The 14,043-nt window shown below is 55.3% G+C and overlaps 1 protein-coding gene across 1 annotated transcript in view; it reads right to left on the reverse strand.

Annotated features, from left to right (window-relative positions):
• Positions 1 to 3,799: 3,799 nt before the first annotated feature.
• LOC135292098 (myosin-binding protein C, fast-type-like) overlaps positions 3,800 to 14,043 on the reverse strand; it is a 44,978-nt gene continuing 34,734 nt past the window's right edge. The window contains 5 exon segments of the mRNA XM_064406335.1: positions 3,800 to 3,904; positions 4,416 to 4,441; positions 5,693 to 5,879; positions 10,802 to 10,846; positions 10,848 to 10,939. Coding sequence (XP_064262405.1) covers positions 4,431 to 4,441; positions 5,693 to 5,879; positions 10,802 to 10,846; positions 10,848 to 10,939 — 335 coding nt within the window. The 3' untranslated portion in view covers positions 3,800 to 3,904; positions 4,416 to 4,430.

Genomic DNA, 14,043 nt, shown 5'->3' on the forward strand with positions numbered 1-14,043 from the left:
GTGGGGATTCATAGGATTAGAGGATTTTAGGAAAGCTGGGAAAAAGAAAAACCTCAGAGACAGTAAGGATAGTGAAATGCTAAAGCAGCAGAAAAGATATATCGGCAGTAGCAAAGGCATGAGAAATAGAACAATAAAGCTGTGCAGTTTGGCTTTCCAAGTTGCAAAAAGGTATATTTTAGTAAATATTTAGAAGGTTAAATATGAATGGAGCTCTGTGCTTTGTCTTTTATAAACAAACCACTGTATGAGAGAAAAAGCTGCTATTATTTTAACCAAAGCTACGCGTGCTTCATGTGGTTGGACAGAACTACTGTCAATATACTTTTGCTCTATGGAATTGGCTGAAATTGGGTCTGAAACTGTCTTATAATATGTCACAACATTAAGTTTCCTCGGCTGGGACAGGAAGGTGCTGGTGGCCGTGCTCAGCGGCCTCAATCTGGTGGCCTTCGGCGTGGATTTGGGGCAGATGGGAAGGTTGGTGCTCTTGAGGGCCTGAGGGGGCACCCCAGGGTGAGTGGGGGGGGATCCTGGGGGGAGGCAGAGCCTTAAGAGGGGTCTGGGGTCTCCCACAGGTTGGGATCAGGGCCTTTGTGGGGGTCTGGGTTGATTCCTGGGGTGGGATCAGGCTTCCAAAGGGGTCTTGGATCCTCTATAGGGCAGGATTGGGATCCTAAGAGGGGTCTGGGGTCTCCTTCTGGCAGGTGTTTGGATCCTAGTGGGGGTCTGGGTGGCCCCCTGAGGGGGTATGGGAGCCTAACTGGGGTCTGGGGTCCTTTCCTGGGGTGGGATCAGGCTCCCAATGGGGGTCCTGGACCCTCTGTAGGGCAGGATTAAGCCCCAAATGGGGGTCTGGGGTCACCCTAGGGTGGGATCCAGCCTGTGTGGGGGTCTGGGATCCTCTCCTGGGGTGGGATCAGGCTCTGAACTGGAACCTTGGACCCTCTATAGGGCAGGATTGAGCTCCTAATGGGGGTCTGGGGTCACCCTAGGGTGGGATCCAGCCTCTCTGGGGGTCTGGGGTCCTCTCTTGGGGTGGGATCAGGCTCCTAATGGGGGTCCTGGACCCTCTGTAGGGCAGAACTGAGCCCCTAATGGGGGTCTGGGGTCACCCCAGGGTGGGATCCAGCCTCTAATGGGGGTCTGGGGTCACCCCAGGGTGGGATCCAGCCTCTAATGGGGGTCTGGGGTCACCCCAGGTTGGGATCCAGCCTCTAATGGGGGTCTGGGGTCCTCTCTTGGGGTGGGATCAGGCTCCTAATGGGGGTCCTGGACCCTCTGTAGGGCAGAACTGAGCCCCTAATGGGGGTCTGGGGTCACCCCAGGGTGGGATCGGGGTGCTGTGGAGGTCTGGGGTCTCCCCTTGGGGTGAGATCCAGCCCCTGCTGGGAGTCCTGGATCCTTTCTGGGGCAGAATCGGGCCCTTTTCGGGGTCAGGGTCCCCTCTGGGGGGATAATGGAACCCTAATGGGGATCCTGGCTCCTCCGTGGGGTGGGATTCAGCCCTTGATGGTGGTCTGGGGTCCCGCCAGGGTGGGATCGGGTGCCTGAATGGGGTCTGGATCCTCCGTGGGGCAGGATCTGGTGCTTAGGGGGGTCTGGGATCAAGTGCCTGAGGGATCCTTCCTGCAGGGGTGGTGGGATCACAAGGGGGTCTTGGGGAGGGGGACACCGCCGAGGCCTTAAATTGGGGAGTGTTGTCATTAAAGGGACATTTCTGCTTCTTAATGAGCTGCTGAGTGTCTGTGAGGGGGCACGAGGAGGGCAAAAGGGAGGGAAAAGGGTGGGAAATGGGAAAAAACAATGGGCAACATGAAAAGGGCAGGAAATGTGAGGGGAGAAAGGGTGGGAAACGTGAGGGGAATAAAGGGAAATGTGAGGCAGAAAAGGGTGGGAAATGTGAGGGGAAAAGGGGGAAGAAATATGAAGGGAAAAGGGCAAGGAAACGTGAGGGGAGAAAAGAGCGGGAAACGTGAGGGGAGGGAAAATGGCGGGAAGTGTGAGGGGAGAAAAGGGCGGGAAACGTGAGGGGAAAAAAGGGTGGGAAACGTGAGGGGAATAAAGAGAAATGTGAGGGAGAAAAGGGTGGGAAACGTGAGGGGAAAAGGGGGAAGAGATATGAAGGGAAAAGGGCAAGGAAATGTGAAGGGTAAGAAATTTGAGGGGGGAAAGGGGAGGGATGGGGAAAAGAACAGGAAACGGGGAAAAACGTGAGGGAGGAAAGTGTGGGAAGTCTGAGGGAAAAAAGGGTGGGAAATGAGAGGAAAAAAGGCAGGAAGTGTGAGAGGGAAAAGGGCAGAAAATGTGAGGGGTAAAGGGCAAGAAATGTGAGGGGAAATGGGCAGGAAACGTGAGGGGAGAAAAGAGCAGGAAACGTGAGGGGAGGGAAAATGGTGGGAAGCGTGAGGGGAGAAAAGGACGGGAAATGTGAGGGGAGAAAAGACAGGAAATGGCAGGCAAAAAGGACAGTAAAGCCGAGTGAAAAGGACATTAAATGAGAGGAAGAAAAGGTATGAAACAAGGGGAGAAAAGGGGGGAAATGTGAGCAGCAAAAGGGCAAGAAATGTGAGGGGAGAAAAGAGCGGGAAATGTGAGGGGAGGGAAAATGGCGGGAAGCGTGAGGGGGGAAAAGGGCGGGAAATGTGAGGGGAGAAAAAGCAGCAAATGGAAGGCAAAAAGGACAGTAAAGCCGAGTGAAGGACATGAAATGAGAGGAAGAAGAGGTATGAAACAATGGGAGAAAAGAGGGGAAACATGAGGGGGAAAAGAGCAGGAAACATGAGGGGGAAAAGGGCAGGAAATGTGAGGGGGAAAAGTGGGAAATGTGAGGGGAGAAAAAAATGGCAAACGTGAGGGGGGAAAAGGGTGAGAAACACAAGGGGCAAAGAGCAGGAAATGTGAGGGGAAAATGGGTGGGAAATGAGACAACGAAATGGCAAGACACGTAAAAGGAAAAATAACTGGGAAATGTTAGAGGAAAAAAGGTGAGAAACATGAGAAAAAGAAAGGTGTAAAACTTGAGGGGATAAAATGGCGGCAAACGCAAAAAAGGAAATAGCTGGAAACATGAAGGGAAAAAGCATGGAAAATGTGAGGGAGAAAAAAGGCATGAGGGAAGAATTGGTGGGAAATGTGAGGGAAAAAGGTGGGAAATGTGAGGGGGAAAGGGTGGGAAACGTGAGGGAAGAAAAAGGGCACAAAATGTGAGGGGAAAAAAGGCAGGAATAGTGAGGGGAGAAAGAGTGGGAAACATGAGGGGGAAAAAGGGAGGGAAAAAGAGCAGGAAATGTGAGGGGAAAAAAGGGGAAGAAATATGAGGGGGAAAGGGTGGAAAATATGAGGGGAAAAAGAGGGGGAAATGTGAGGAGAGAAAGGGTGGGAAATGTGAGGGGGGAAAAGGGAAATGTGAGAGAGAAAAGGGAGGGAAATGTGCGGAGAGAAAGGGTGGGAAATGTGAGGGGAATAAAGGGAAATGTGAGGGAGAAAAGGGTGGAAAATGTGAGAGGAAAAAGGGAAAAGTGAGTGAGAAAAGAGTGGGAAATGTGAGGGGGAGAAAAGGGGGGAAACATGAGGGGAAAAAGAGTTGGAAACGTGAGGGGAAAAAAGGGGAAAAAAGATGAGGGGACATAAAAGGGGGAGAAATGTGAGGGGAGAAAAGGCAAGAACCACAAGTGGAAAAAAAAGCCAGGAAACACCCAGGGAAAAGAGAAGAAAACATGAAAAGTGGAAAAGGTAGGAAATGCGCTCCCCAATTCCTCAGGTGCCCCCTCCCCAAAATGAAGCGCAGACTCTGGGGGATTGCTCAGATTCTTTATTTTTGGGGGGCTCACGGGGCCTTCGTCACCCACACACTCTTCTTCCTCACCACCATGGGCTTGTGGCTCTGCAGGATGGCGCTGGCCTGGCGGTGGCAAAGATGGGGGTCAGCACCCCAAAATAAGGGGGAACCCCTTAAATGAGACCTCAAAATCCATCCCACCAACTAAACACCCCCCAAATTAAAGACATCCTAATTAAACCTCCCGAGTTAAAGATCCTCCAAATACAGCCTCAAAGATTAGCAGTTAACTCCCTCAATTAAAGACCCCCCCAAATTAAACATCTCCATTTGACCTCCTGCAATTAAACCCCCCCAATTAAACCTCCCCCAATTAAACCCACCAATTAAACCCCTCAATTAAAACACCCCAATTAAACCTCCCCCAATTAAACCCACCAATTAAACCCCTCAATTACAACACCCCAATTAAATCCAAGTAAAAACATATATAACCCTCCCAAGACCCCCCAATTAATCCTCCCAACCAAACCCCTCCCAATTAAAGACACCCCAATTAAACTTCCCAATCAAACCCCCTAATTAAAGCAGCTCTAATTAATTACCCACCCCCAAATTAAGCCCCTCCCCTCACCATTTTTTGTCACCATCACTGAGGCACTGTGGAAGGAGATAAAAATGTTGAGGGGGCTTCAGTTCTCCCCCAGACCCACAATTCCCCCACCCCAATATCAGGAACCCCTCCCAAGGTACCCCAAAAATTTCGGGGACCCCCTCAAATCTTGAGGAGCTCCCCCAAAATTTGGGGTGCCCCTTCTTCCCCTGGCTATTCCTTCACCCAGCACCTCACCCAGGTATTCCTGACCTCCCCACAGATTTTGGGGACCCCTCCCCGATTTTGGGGCTTCCCCCGATTTTGGGGACCCCCTCACCCCAAAATCAGTCAGGACCTCCACCAGATTTTGGGGACCCTCCCAATTTTGGGGACCCCCTCACCCCAAAATCGATTTCAGGTTCCACATCCCTCCCCCAGGTATTCAACTTCCACAAAATTTTGGGGATCCCTCCAGATTTTGGGGACCCCTCCCGGATTTTGAGGACCCCCCAGATTTTGGGGAACCCCTCACCCCAAAATCAGTCAGGACCTGCACCAGATTTTGGGGACCCTCCCAATTTTGGGGACCCCCTCACCCCAAAATCGATTTCAGGTTCCACATCCCTCCCCCAGGTATTCAACTTCCACAAAATTTTGGGGATCCCTCCAGATTTTGGCTTTCCCCCGCGATTTTGAGGACCCCCCAGATTTTGGGGACCCCCTCACCCCAAAATCAGGACCTCCACCAGATTTTGGGGACCCCCCTAATTTTGGGGATCCCCTCACCCCAAAATCGGTCTCAGGTCTCACAACTCTCCCCCAGGTGTTCACAACCCTCCCCCAGGTATTCAACTTCCACAAAATTTTGGGGATCTCTCCCCGATTTTGAGGACCCTCCAGATTTTGGGGACTCCCTCACCCCAAAATCGATCAGGACCTCCCCCAGATTTCTGGGACCCCCCCCCAATTTTGGGGATCCCCCTCACCCCAAAATCGATTTTAGTCCCACAACTCTCCCCGAGTTATTCACCTCCCACAAAATTTTAGGGATCTCTCCCGATTTTGGGTCCCCCCCCGCGATTTTGGGGACCCCCTCACCCCAAAATCGATCAGGACCTCCCCCAGAGTTTGGGGATCCCCCTCACCCCAAAATCAGTCTCAGGTCCCACAACCTTCCCCCAGGTATCCACCACCTCCGCGATTTTGGGAACCCCCTCCCAATTTTGGCCCCCCCCTGGATTTTGGGCCTCCCCCGGGATTTTGGGGCTCCCCCCGATTTTGGGGCCCCCCTCCCAGATTTTTGGGGTCCCCCTCACCCCGGATTTCGAGGCGGCACTCGGTCAGGGCCTCGCCCAGCTCGTTGACGGCCCTGCAGGTGTAGGTGCCGCCGTCGAAGGGCCCCGGCTTGCGGATCAGCAGCGTCAGCACGCCCTGGCTGTGCCGCGCCAGGAACTTGGGGTCCTCCCCGATGGCCACCTGGTTCTTCAGCCACACCACCTTGGGCTGGGGGGGCACGCCTGGTCAGGGGGGTGCCCAAATGCACCCCAAAAACTGCCCAAGGTACCTCAAAAACATCCCAAAACCCACCCAGGGCACCCCAAAAATGCCCACAGCTGGGGATGCATCCATAGCCTCATTGGGACACCCCAAAAACCCTTCCCTGGTTCTTCAGCCACACCACCTTGGGCTGGGGGGGCACGCCTGGTCAGGGGGGTGCCCAAATGCACCCCAAAAACACCCAAAGGTACCCCAAAAACAGCCACAGCCCCATTGGGACAGCCCCATTGGGACAGTCTCATTGGGACACCCCAAAAACCCTTTCCAGGACCCTTCACCAGGTGAACCCCACACCTGGTTCTTCAGCCACACCACCTTGGGCTGGGGGGGCACGCCTGGTCAGGGGGGTGCCCAAATGCACCCCAAAAACTGCCCAAGGCACCCCAAAAACACCCCAAAACCCACCCAGGGCACCCCAAAAAAACCCACAGCTGAGGATGTGTTCACAGCCCCATTGGGACACCCCAAAACCCTTCCCTGATTCTTCAGCCACACCACCTTGGGCTGGGGGGGCACGCCTGGTCAGGGGGGTGCCCAAATGCACCCCAAAAACTGCCCAAGGGACCCCAAAAACAGCCACAGCCCCATTGGGACAGCCCCATTGGGACAGTCTCATTGGGACACCCCAAAAACCCTTTCCAGGACCCTTCACCAGGTGAACCCCACACCTGGTTCTTCAGCCACACCACCTTGGGCTGGGGGGCACGCCTGGTCAGGGGAGTGCCCCAATGCACCCCAAAAACTGCCCAAGGGACCCCAAAAACACCCTAAAACCCACCCAGTGCACGCCAAAAACACCCACAGCCCCACTGGGACACCCACACTGGGACACCCCAAAAACCCTTCCCTGGTTCTTCAGCCACACCACCTTGGGCTGGGGGGGCACGCCTGGTCAGGGGGGTGCCCTAATGCACCCCAAAAACAGCCCAAGGCACCCCAAAAACAGCCAAAGGGACCCCAAAAACAGCCCAAGGCACCCCAAAACCAGCCACAGCTGGGGATGTGTTCACAGCCCCATTGGGACACCCCCAAAACCCTTCCCTGGTTCTTCAGCCACACCACCTTGGGCTGGGGGGGCACGCCTGGTCAGGGGGGTGCCCAAATGCACCCCAAAAACTGCCCAAGGGACCCCAAAAACAGCCACAGCCCCATTGGGACAGCCCCATTGGGACAGTCTCATTGGGACACCCCAAAAACCCTTTCCAGGACCCTTCACCAGGTGAACCCCACACCTGGTTCTTCAGCCACACCACCTTGGGCTGGGGGGCACGCCTGGTCAGGGGAGTGCCCCAATGCACCCCAAAAACTGCCCAAGGGACCCCAAAAACACCCTAAAACCCACCCAGGGCACGCCAAAAACACCCACAGCCCCACTGGGACACCCACACTGGGACACCCCAAAAACCCTTCCCTGGTTCTTCAGCCACACCACCTTGGGCTGGGGGGGCACGCCTGGTCAGGGGGGTGCCCTAATGCACCCCAAAAACAGCCCAAGGCACCCCAAAAACAGCCAAAGGGACCCCAAAAACAGCCCAAGGCACCCCAAAACCAGCCACAGCTGGGGATGTGTTCACAGCCCCATTGGGACACCCCAAAACCCTTCCCTGGTTCTTCAGCCACACCACCTTGGGCTGGGGGGCACGCCTGGTCAGGGAGGTGCCCTAATGCACCCCAAAAACAGCCCAAGGCACCCCAAAAACAGCCAAAGGGACCCCAAAAACAGCCCAAGGCACCCCAAAACCAGCCACAGCTGGTGATGTGTTCACAGCCCCATTGGGACACCCCAAAACCCTTCCCTGGTTCTTCAGCCACACCACCTTGAGCTGGGGGGCACGCCTGGTCAGGGGGGTGCCCAAATGCACCCCAAAAACTGCCCAAGGGACCCCAAAAACAGCCACAGCCCCATTGGGACAGCCCCATTGGGACAGTCTCATTGGGACACCCCAAAAACCCTTTCCAGGACCCTTCACCAGGTGAACCCCACACCTGGTTCTTCAGCCACACCACCTTGGGCTGGGGGGCACGCCTGGTCAGGTGAGTGCCCCAATGGCACCCCAAAAACAGCCCAAGGGACCCCAAAAACACCCTAAAACCCACCCAGGGCACGCCAAAAACACCCACAGCCCCACTGGGACACCCCAAAAAACCCTTCCCTGGTTCTTCAGCCACACCACCTTGGGCTGGGGGGGCACGCCTGGTCAGGGGAGTGCCCAAATGCACCCCAAAAACTGCCCAAGGGACCAAAACACTCCAGGACACCCAAAAAACAGCCACAGCTGGGGAGGTGTTCACAGCCCCATTGGGACACCCCAAAAACCCTTCCCAAAGCCCTTCCTCAGGTGAACCCCACACCTGGTTCTTCAGCCACACCACCTTGGGCTGGGGGGGCACGCCTGGTCAGGGGGGTGCCCTAATGCACCCCAAAAACAGCCCAAGGCACCCCAAAAACAGCCAAAGGGACCCCAAAAACAGCCAAAGGGACCCCAAAAACAGCCCAGGGCACCCCAAAACCGCCCCAAGGGAACCTAAAAACACCCACAGCCCCACTGGGACACCCCCAAAACCCCTCCCTGGTTCTTCAGCCACACCACCTTGGGCTGGGGGGGCACGCCTGGTCAGGGGAGTGCCCAAATGCACCCCAAAAACTGCCCAAGGGACCCCAAAAACACTCCAGGACACCCAAAAACACCCCAAAACCCACCCAGGACCCCCAAATTTCCACCCAACCCTCCTAATTTTGGGTGAACAGAGTCAGGGGTACCCCAAAACCCACTTGGGACCCCCAAATCTCCACTCAGGACCCCAAATCTCCACCCAAACCCCCCCATTTTGGGGTGCCCATACACAGGGGTACCCCAAAAACCCCTCAGGACCCCAAACTGACCCCCAAAATTATCCCCATCCCGTCCAGTTGAGAGCGGAGGGACCCCAAACCCACCCGGGACCCCCAAATCTCCACTCAGGACCCCAAATCTCCACCTGGGATCCCAAATCTCCACCCAACCCCCCCCAATTTTGGGGTGAACATGCACAGGGGTACCCCATAAACCCCTCAGGACCCCCAAACTGACCCCCAAGGCCCCCCATCTTCATCCCCACCCATTAATTAAAAGCAGAAGGTTGAGTTGGGGACCCCAAAACCCATCCAGGACCCCCAGATCCCCACTCAGGACCCCAAATCTCCACCCAAACCCCCCCAATTTTGGGGTGAACATGCACAGGGTACCCCAAAACCCCCTCAGGACCCCAAACTGACCCCCCAACATTATCCCCATCCCATCCAGTTGAGAGCGGAGGGACCCCAAACCCACCTGGGACCCCCAAATCTCCACTCAGGACTCCAAATCTCCACCCAAACCCCCCCAATTTTGGGGTGACCATACACAGGGGTACCCCGAAACCCCCTCAGGGACCCCCAGGGCCCCCCAAACTGACCCCAAGACCCCCAAAATTACCCCCATCACACCAGTGAGATCACAGGGATGAGCTGGGGACCACAAAACCCACCCGGGACCCCCAAATCTCCACTCAGGACCCCAAATCTCCACCCAAACCCCCCCGATTTTGGAGTGTCCATACACAGGGGTACCCCAAAACCCCCTCAGGACCTCCAGGGCCCCCCATCTTCATCCCCACCCATCCAATTGTGAGCAGAGGGTTGAGTTGGGGACCCCAAACCCACTTGGGACCCCCAAATCTCCACTCAGGACCCCAAATCTCCACCCAAACCCCCCCAATTTTGGAGTGTCCATACACAGGGGTACCCCAAAACCCCTCAGGACCCCCAAACTGACCCCCAAAATTATCCCCATCCCATCCAGTTGAGAGCGGAGGGACCCCAAACCCACCCGGGACCCCCAAATCTCCACTCAGGACCCCCAAATCTCCACCCGGGACCCCAAATCTCCACCCAAACCCCCCCAATTTTGGGGTGCCCATACACATGGGTACCCCAAAACCCCCCTCAGGACCCCCAAACTGACCCCCAGGGCCCCCCATCTTCATCCCCACCCATTAAATTAAAAGCAGAAGGTTGAGTTGGGGACCCCAAAACCCACCCGGGACCCCCAGATCCCCACTCAGGACCCCCAAATCTCCACCCAAACCCCCCCAATTTTGGGGTGACCATACACAGGGGTACCCCGAAACCCCCCTCAGGACCCCCAGGGACCCCCAAACTGACCCCCAAGACCCCCAGAATTACCCCCATCACACCCAGTTGAGATCACAGGGATGAGCTGGGGACCACAAAACCCACCCAGGACCCCAAATCTCCACCTAAACCCCCCCGATTTTGGGGTGCCCATACACAGGGGTACCCCAAAACCCCCTCAGGGCCCCCCATCTTCATCCCCACCCATCCAATTGTGAGCAGAGGGATGAATTGAGACCCCAAACCCACCCGGGACCCCCAAATCTCTACTCAGGACCCCAAATCTCCACCCAAACCCCCCCAATTTTGGAGTGTCCATACACAGGGGTACCCCAAAACCCCCTCAGGACCTCCAGGGCCCCCCATCTTCATCCCCACCCATCCAATTGTGAGCAGAGGGTTGAGTTGGGGACCCCAAACCCACCCCGGGACCGCCCAAATCTCCACTCAGGACCCCAAATCTCCACCCAAACCCCCCCTAATTCTGGCGTGCCCACACACAGGGGTACCCCAAAACCCCCTCAGGGCCCCCCATCTCATCCCCACCCATCCAATTGTGAGCAGAGGGATGAGTTGGGGACCCCAAAACCCCACCGGGGACACCCAAAATCTCCACTCAGGACCCCAAATCTCCACTCAGGACCCCAAATCTCCACCCAAACCCCCCAGTTTCTGGGTGCCCACACACAGGGGTACCCCAAACTCCCCCCCAGACCTTGGGGTGCCCCCTGACGGCGCAGTTGAGGGCGGTGGAGTATCCGGGCCACGGCGCTGCGATCCACCAGCGGCGTCAGGAACTGGGGGGCCGAGCGGAAATCGTGCTCCTGGTACTGGGGGGGCTTCAGCCGCAGCTCTGGGGGGGTCCCAGAAGGATTTAGGGGGACCCCAACATTCTCGGGGGGGTGGTAATTGTTTGGGGTTCCACCCCCCAAGGATAAATAAGTGGGGGTGTAATTGAGGTGAGGTCACGATGTGTGAGTGAGCCTAAAAGCACTTTGAAATTTTATTATTTCCTGTTAAACATCCTAAATTAATTATTCCTAATTAAAGATGGGTCAGTTAATTAAAGATCACCATTAAGAACTCAATTAAGACCAAAATTTGGGGTTTGGGTGATTTTGGGGATCACAGGGATCTTCCTGAACCCATAAAAACTGCAGCAAAATCCCTTCAAATCTAAGCCAAAACCACCTCAAACCTCCCAAAAACCATCACAAATCCCCCCCAAATCCCTTCAATCTCCCACAAAACCACCTCAAATACCCCCAAAACCACCTCAACCCCCCTAGAAACACCTGAAATCCCCCCAAAACCACCTCAAACACCCCAAAGGCACCTGAAATCTCTCCAAAAACCACCTCAAACTCCCCCAAAACCATCTCGAACCCCCCAATCTCTTCAATCTCCTCCAAAACCATCCCAAACCACCCTAAAACCACCTCAATCTCCTCCAAAACCATCTCAAATCCCCCAAAAACACCTGAAATCCCCCCCAAACCACCTCAAATCCCCTCCAAACCACCTCAAACCTCCCCAAAACCACCTCAAATCCCCCCAAAACCACCTCAATTCCCCCCAAAACCACCTCGAATACCCCCAAATCTACCACAAATCCCACAAATCCCTTCATGTCTCCCCCAAAACCAGCTCAAAACCACCCAAACCTCCCTAAACCTACCTCAAACCCCCTCAAAACCACCTCAAACCCCCTCAAAACCACCTCAATTCCCCCCAAAACCACCTCGAATACCCCCAAATCTACCACAAATCCCACAAATCCCTTCAGTCTCCCCCAAAACCACCTCAAAACCACCTCAAACCTCCCCAAAACCACCTCAAACGCCCCCAAAACCACCTCAAACCACCCAAAAATCACCTTAAATCCTCCCAAATTCCTTTGATTTCACCAAAACCACCTCAAACCTCCCTAAAACCACCCCAAATCCCACGAATACCACCGCAAACCCCCTCAAAACCCCCCCAAATCCCTTCAATCTCACCCAAAACCACCCCAAATCCCCCGAAAACCAGCTCAAACCCCCCGAAATTTGGGGTACCCGCTTTGGGGATGACGGCGGTGTTGGAGGAGAGCCCCGGTTTCTCGCTCAGCCCGCACAGGTACCCCCACAAACCCCCCCAAAACCACCTCAAACCCCCCCAAATCCCTTCAATCTCCCCCCAAATCCCCCCAAAACCAGCTCAAACCCCCCGAATTTGGGGTACCCAGGCTTTGGGGATGACGGCGGTTTGGAGGACAGCCCGGTTTCTTGCTCAGCCCGCACAGGTACCCCCCAAATCCCTTCAAAACCCCCTGAAAACCCACTTCAAACCCCCAAACCACCCCAAAACCACCTCAAACCACCCCAATCTTCTCCAAATCCATCTCAAACCCCCTAAAAAACCACCCCAAAACCATCTCAAACCACCCAAAACCACTTCAATCTCCCCCAAAACCACCCCAAAACCCCCTCAAAACCACGCCAAATCCCCCCAAAACCCCCCGAATTTGGGGTACCCGCTTTGGGGATGACAGCGGTGTTGGAGGAGAGCCCCGGTTTCTCGCTCAGCCCGCACAGGTACGCCCACCAACCCCCCCCAATCCCCCACAAAATCTACTTCAAACCCCCCAAAACCACGCCAAATCCCCCCAAAACCCCCCGAAACCCCCGAATTTGGGGTACCCGCTTTGGGGATGACAGCGGTGTTGGAGGAGAGCCCCGGTTTCTCGCTCAGCCCCGCACAGGTACGCCCACCAACCCCCCCCAATCCCCCACAAAATCTACTTCAAACCCCCAAAACCACGCCAAATCCCCCCAAAACCCCCCGAAACCCCCCGAATTTGGGTACCCGCTTTGGGGATGACGGCGGTGTTGGAGGAGAGCCCCGGTTTCTCGCTCAGACCCGCACAGGTTCCCCCCAAAACCACCTGAAACCCCCCAAAATCCGCTTCAAACCCCCAAAACCAGCTCAAAACACCCCAAAACCACCTGAAACCTCCCCAAATCCCCTCAAACCCTCCCAAAACCGCCTCAAACCCCCTGAAACTACCTCAAGTCCTCCCAAACTACCTCACACCACCCCAAATCCCTTCAATCTCCCCCAAAACCACCCCAAACCTCCCCAAACCACCTCAAACCACCCCAAAACCACCTCAAACCACCCCAAAACCACTTCAATCTCCCCCAAAACCACCTAAAACACCCCCAAAAACGACCTCAAATCCCCCTAAAGCCACCTGAAACCCCTCAAAACTACCCCAAATCCCTTAAAATCACCCCAAATTCCCCCAAATCCCTTCAATCTCCCCCCAAAGCCCCCGAATTTGGGTACCCGCTTTGGGGATGACGGCGGTGTTGGAGGAGAGGCCCCGGTTTCTCGCTCAGCCAACACAGGTACCCCCAAAATCCCTTCAAACCCCCAAAACCCACTTCAAACCCCCAAACCACCCCAAAACCACCTCAAACCACCCCAATCTTCTCCAAATCCATCTCAAACCCCCTAAAAACCACCCCAAAACCATCTCAGACCACCCAAAACCACTTCAATCTCCCCCAAAACCACCTCAAACCTCCCAAAAATCCCCCCAAAACCACCCCAAACCCCCTCAAATCCACCCCAAACCCCCCCAAAGGGCCCGAATTTGGGGTACCGGCTTTGGGGATGACGGCGGTGCTGGAGGAGAGCCCCGGTTTCTCGCTCAGCCCGCACAGGTACCCCCACAAACCCCCCCAAATCCCTTCAAAACCACCTGAAACCCCCTGAAACCACCTCAAACCCCCCCCAACCACCTCAAACCACCCCAAAAAACACCTCAAACCTCCCCAAACCACCCCAAAACCACCTCAAACCACCCGAAAAAAACCTCAATTCTCTCAAAAAAACCACCTCAAATCCCCCTAAAACCCCCCCAAATCCCTTCAATCTCCCCCCAAAGGGCCCGAATTTGGGGTACCCGCT

This window comes from Passer domesticus, unplaced genomic scaffold (assembly GCF_036417665.1).
Source record: "Passer domesticus isolate bPasDom1 unplaced genomic scaffold, bPasDom1.hap1 HAP1_SCAFFOLD_200, whole genome shotgun sequence".
NCBI lineage: Eukaryota > Metazoa > Chordata > Aves > Passeriformes > Passeridae > Passer > Passer domesticus.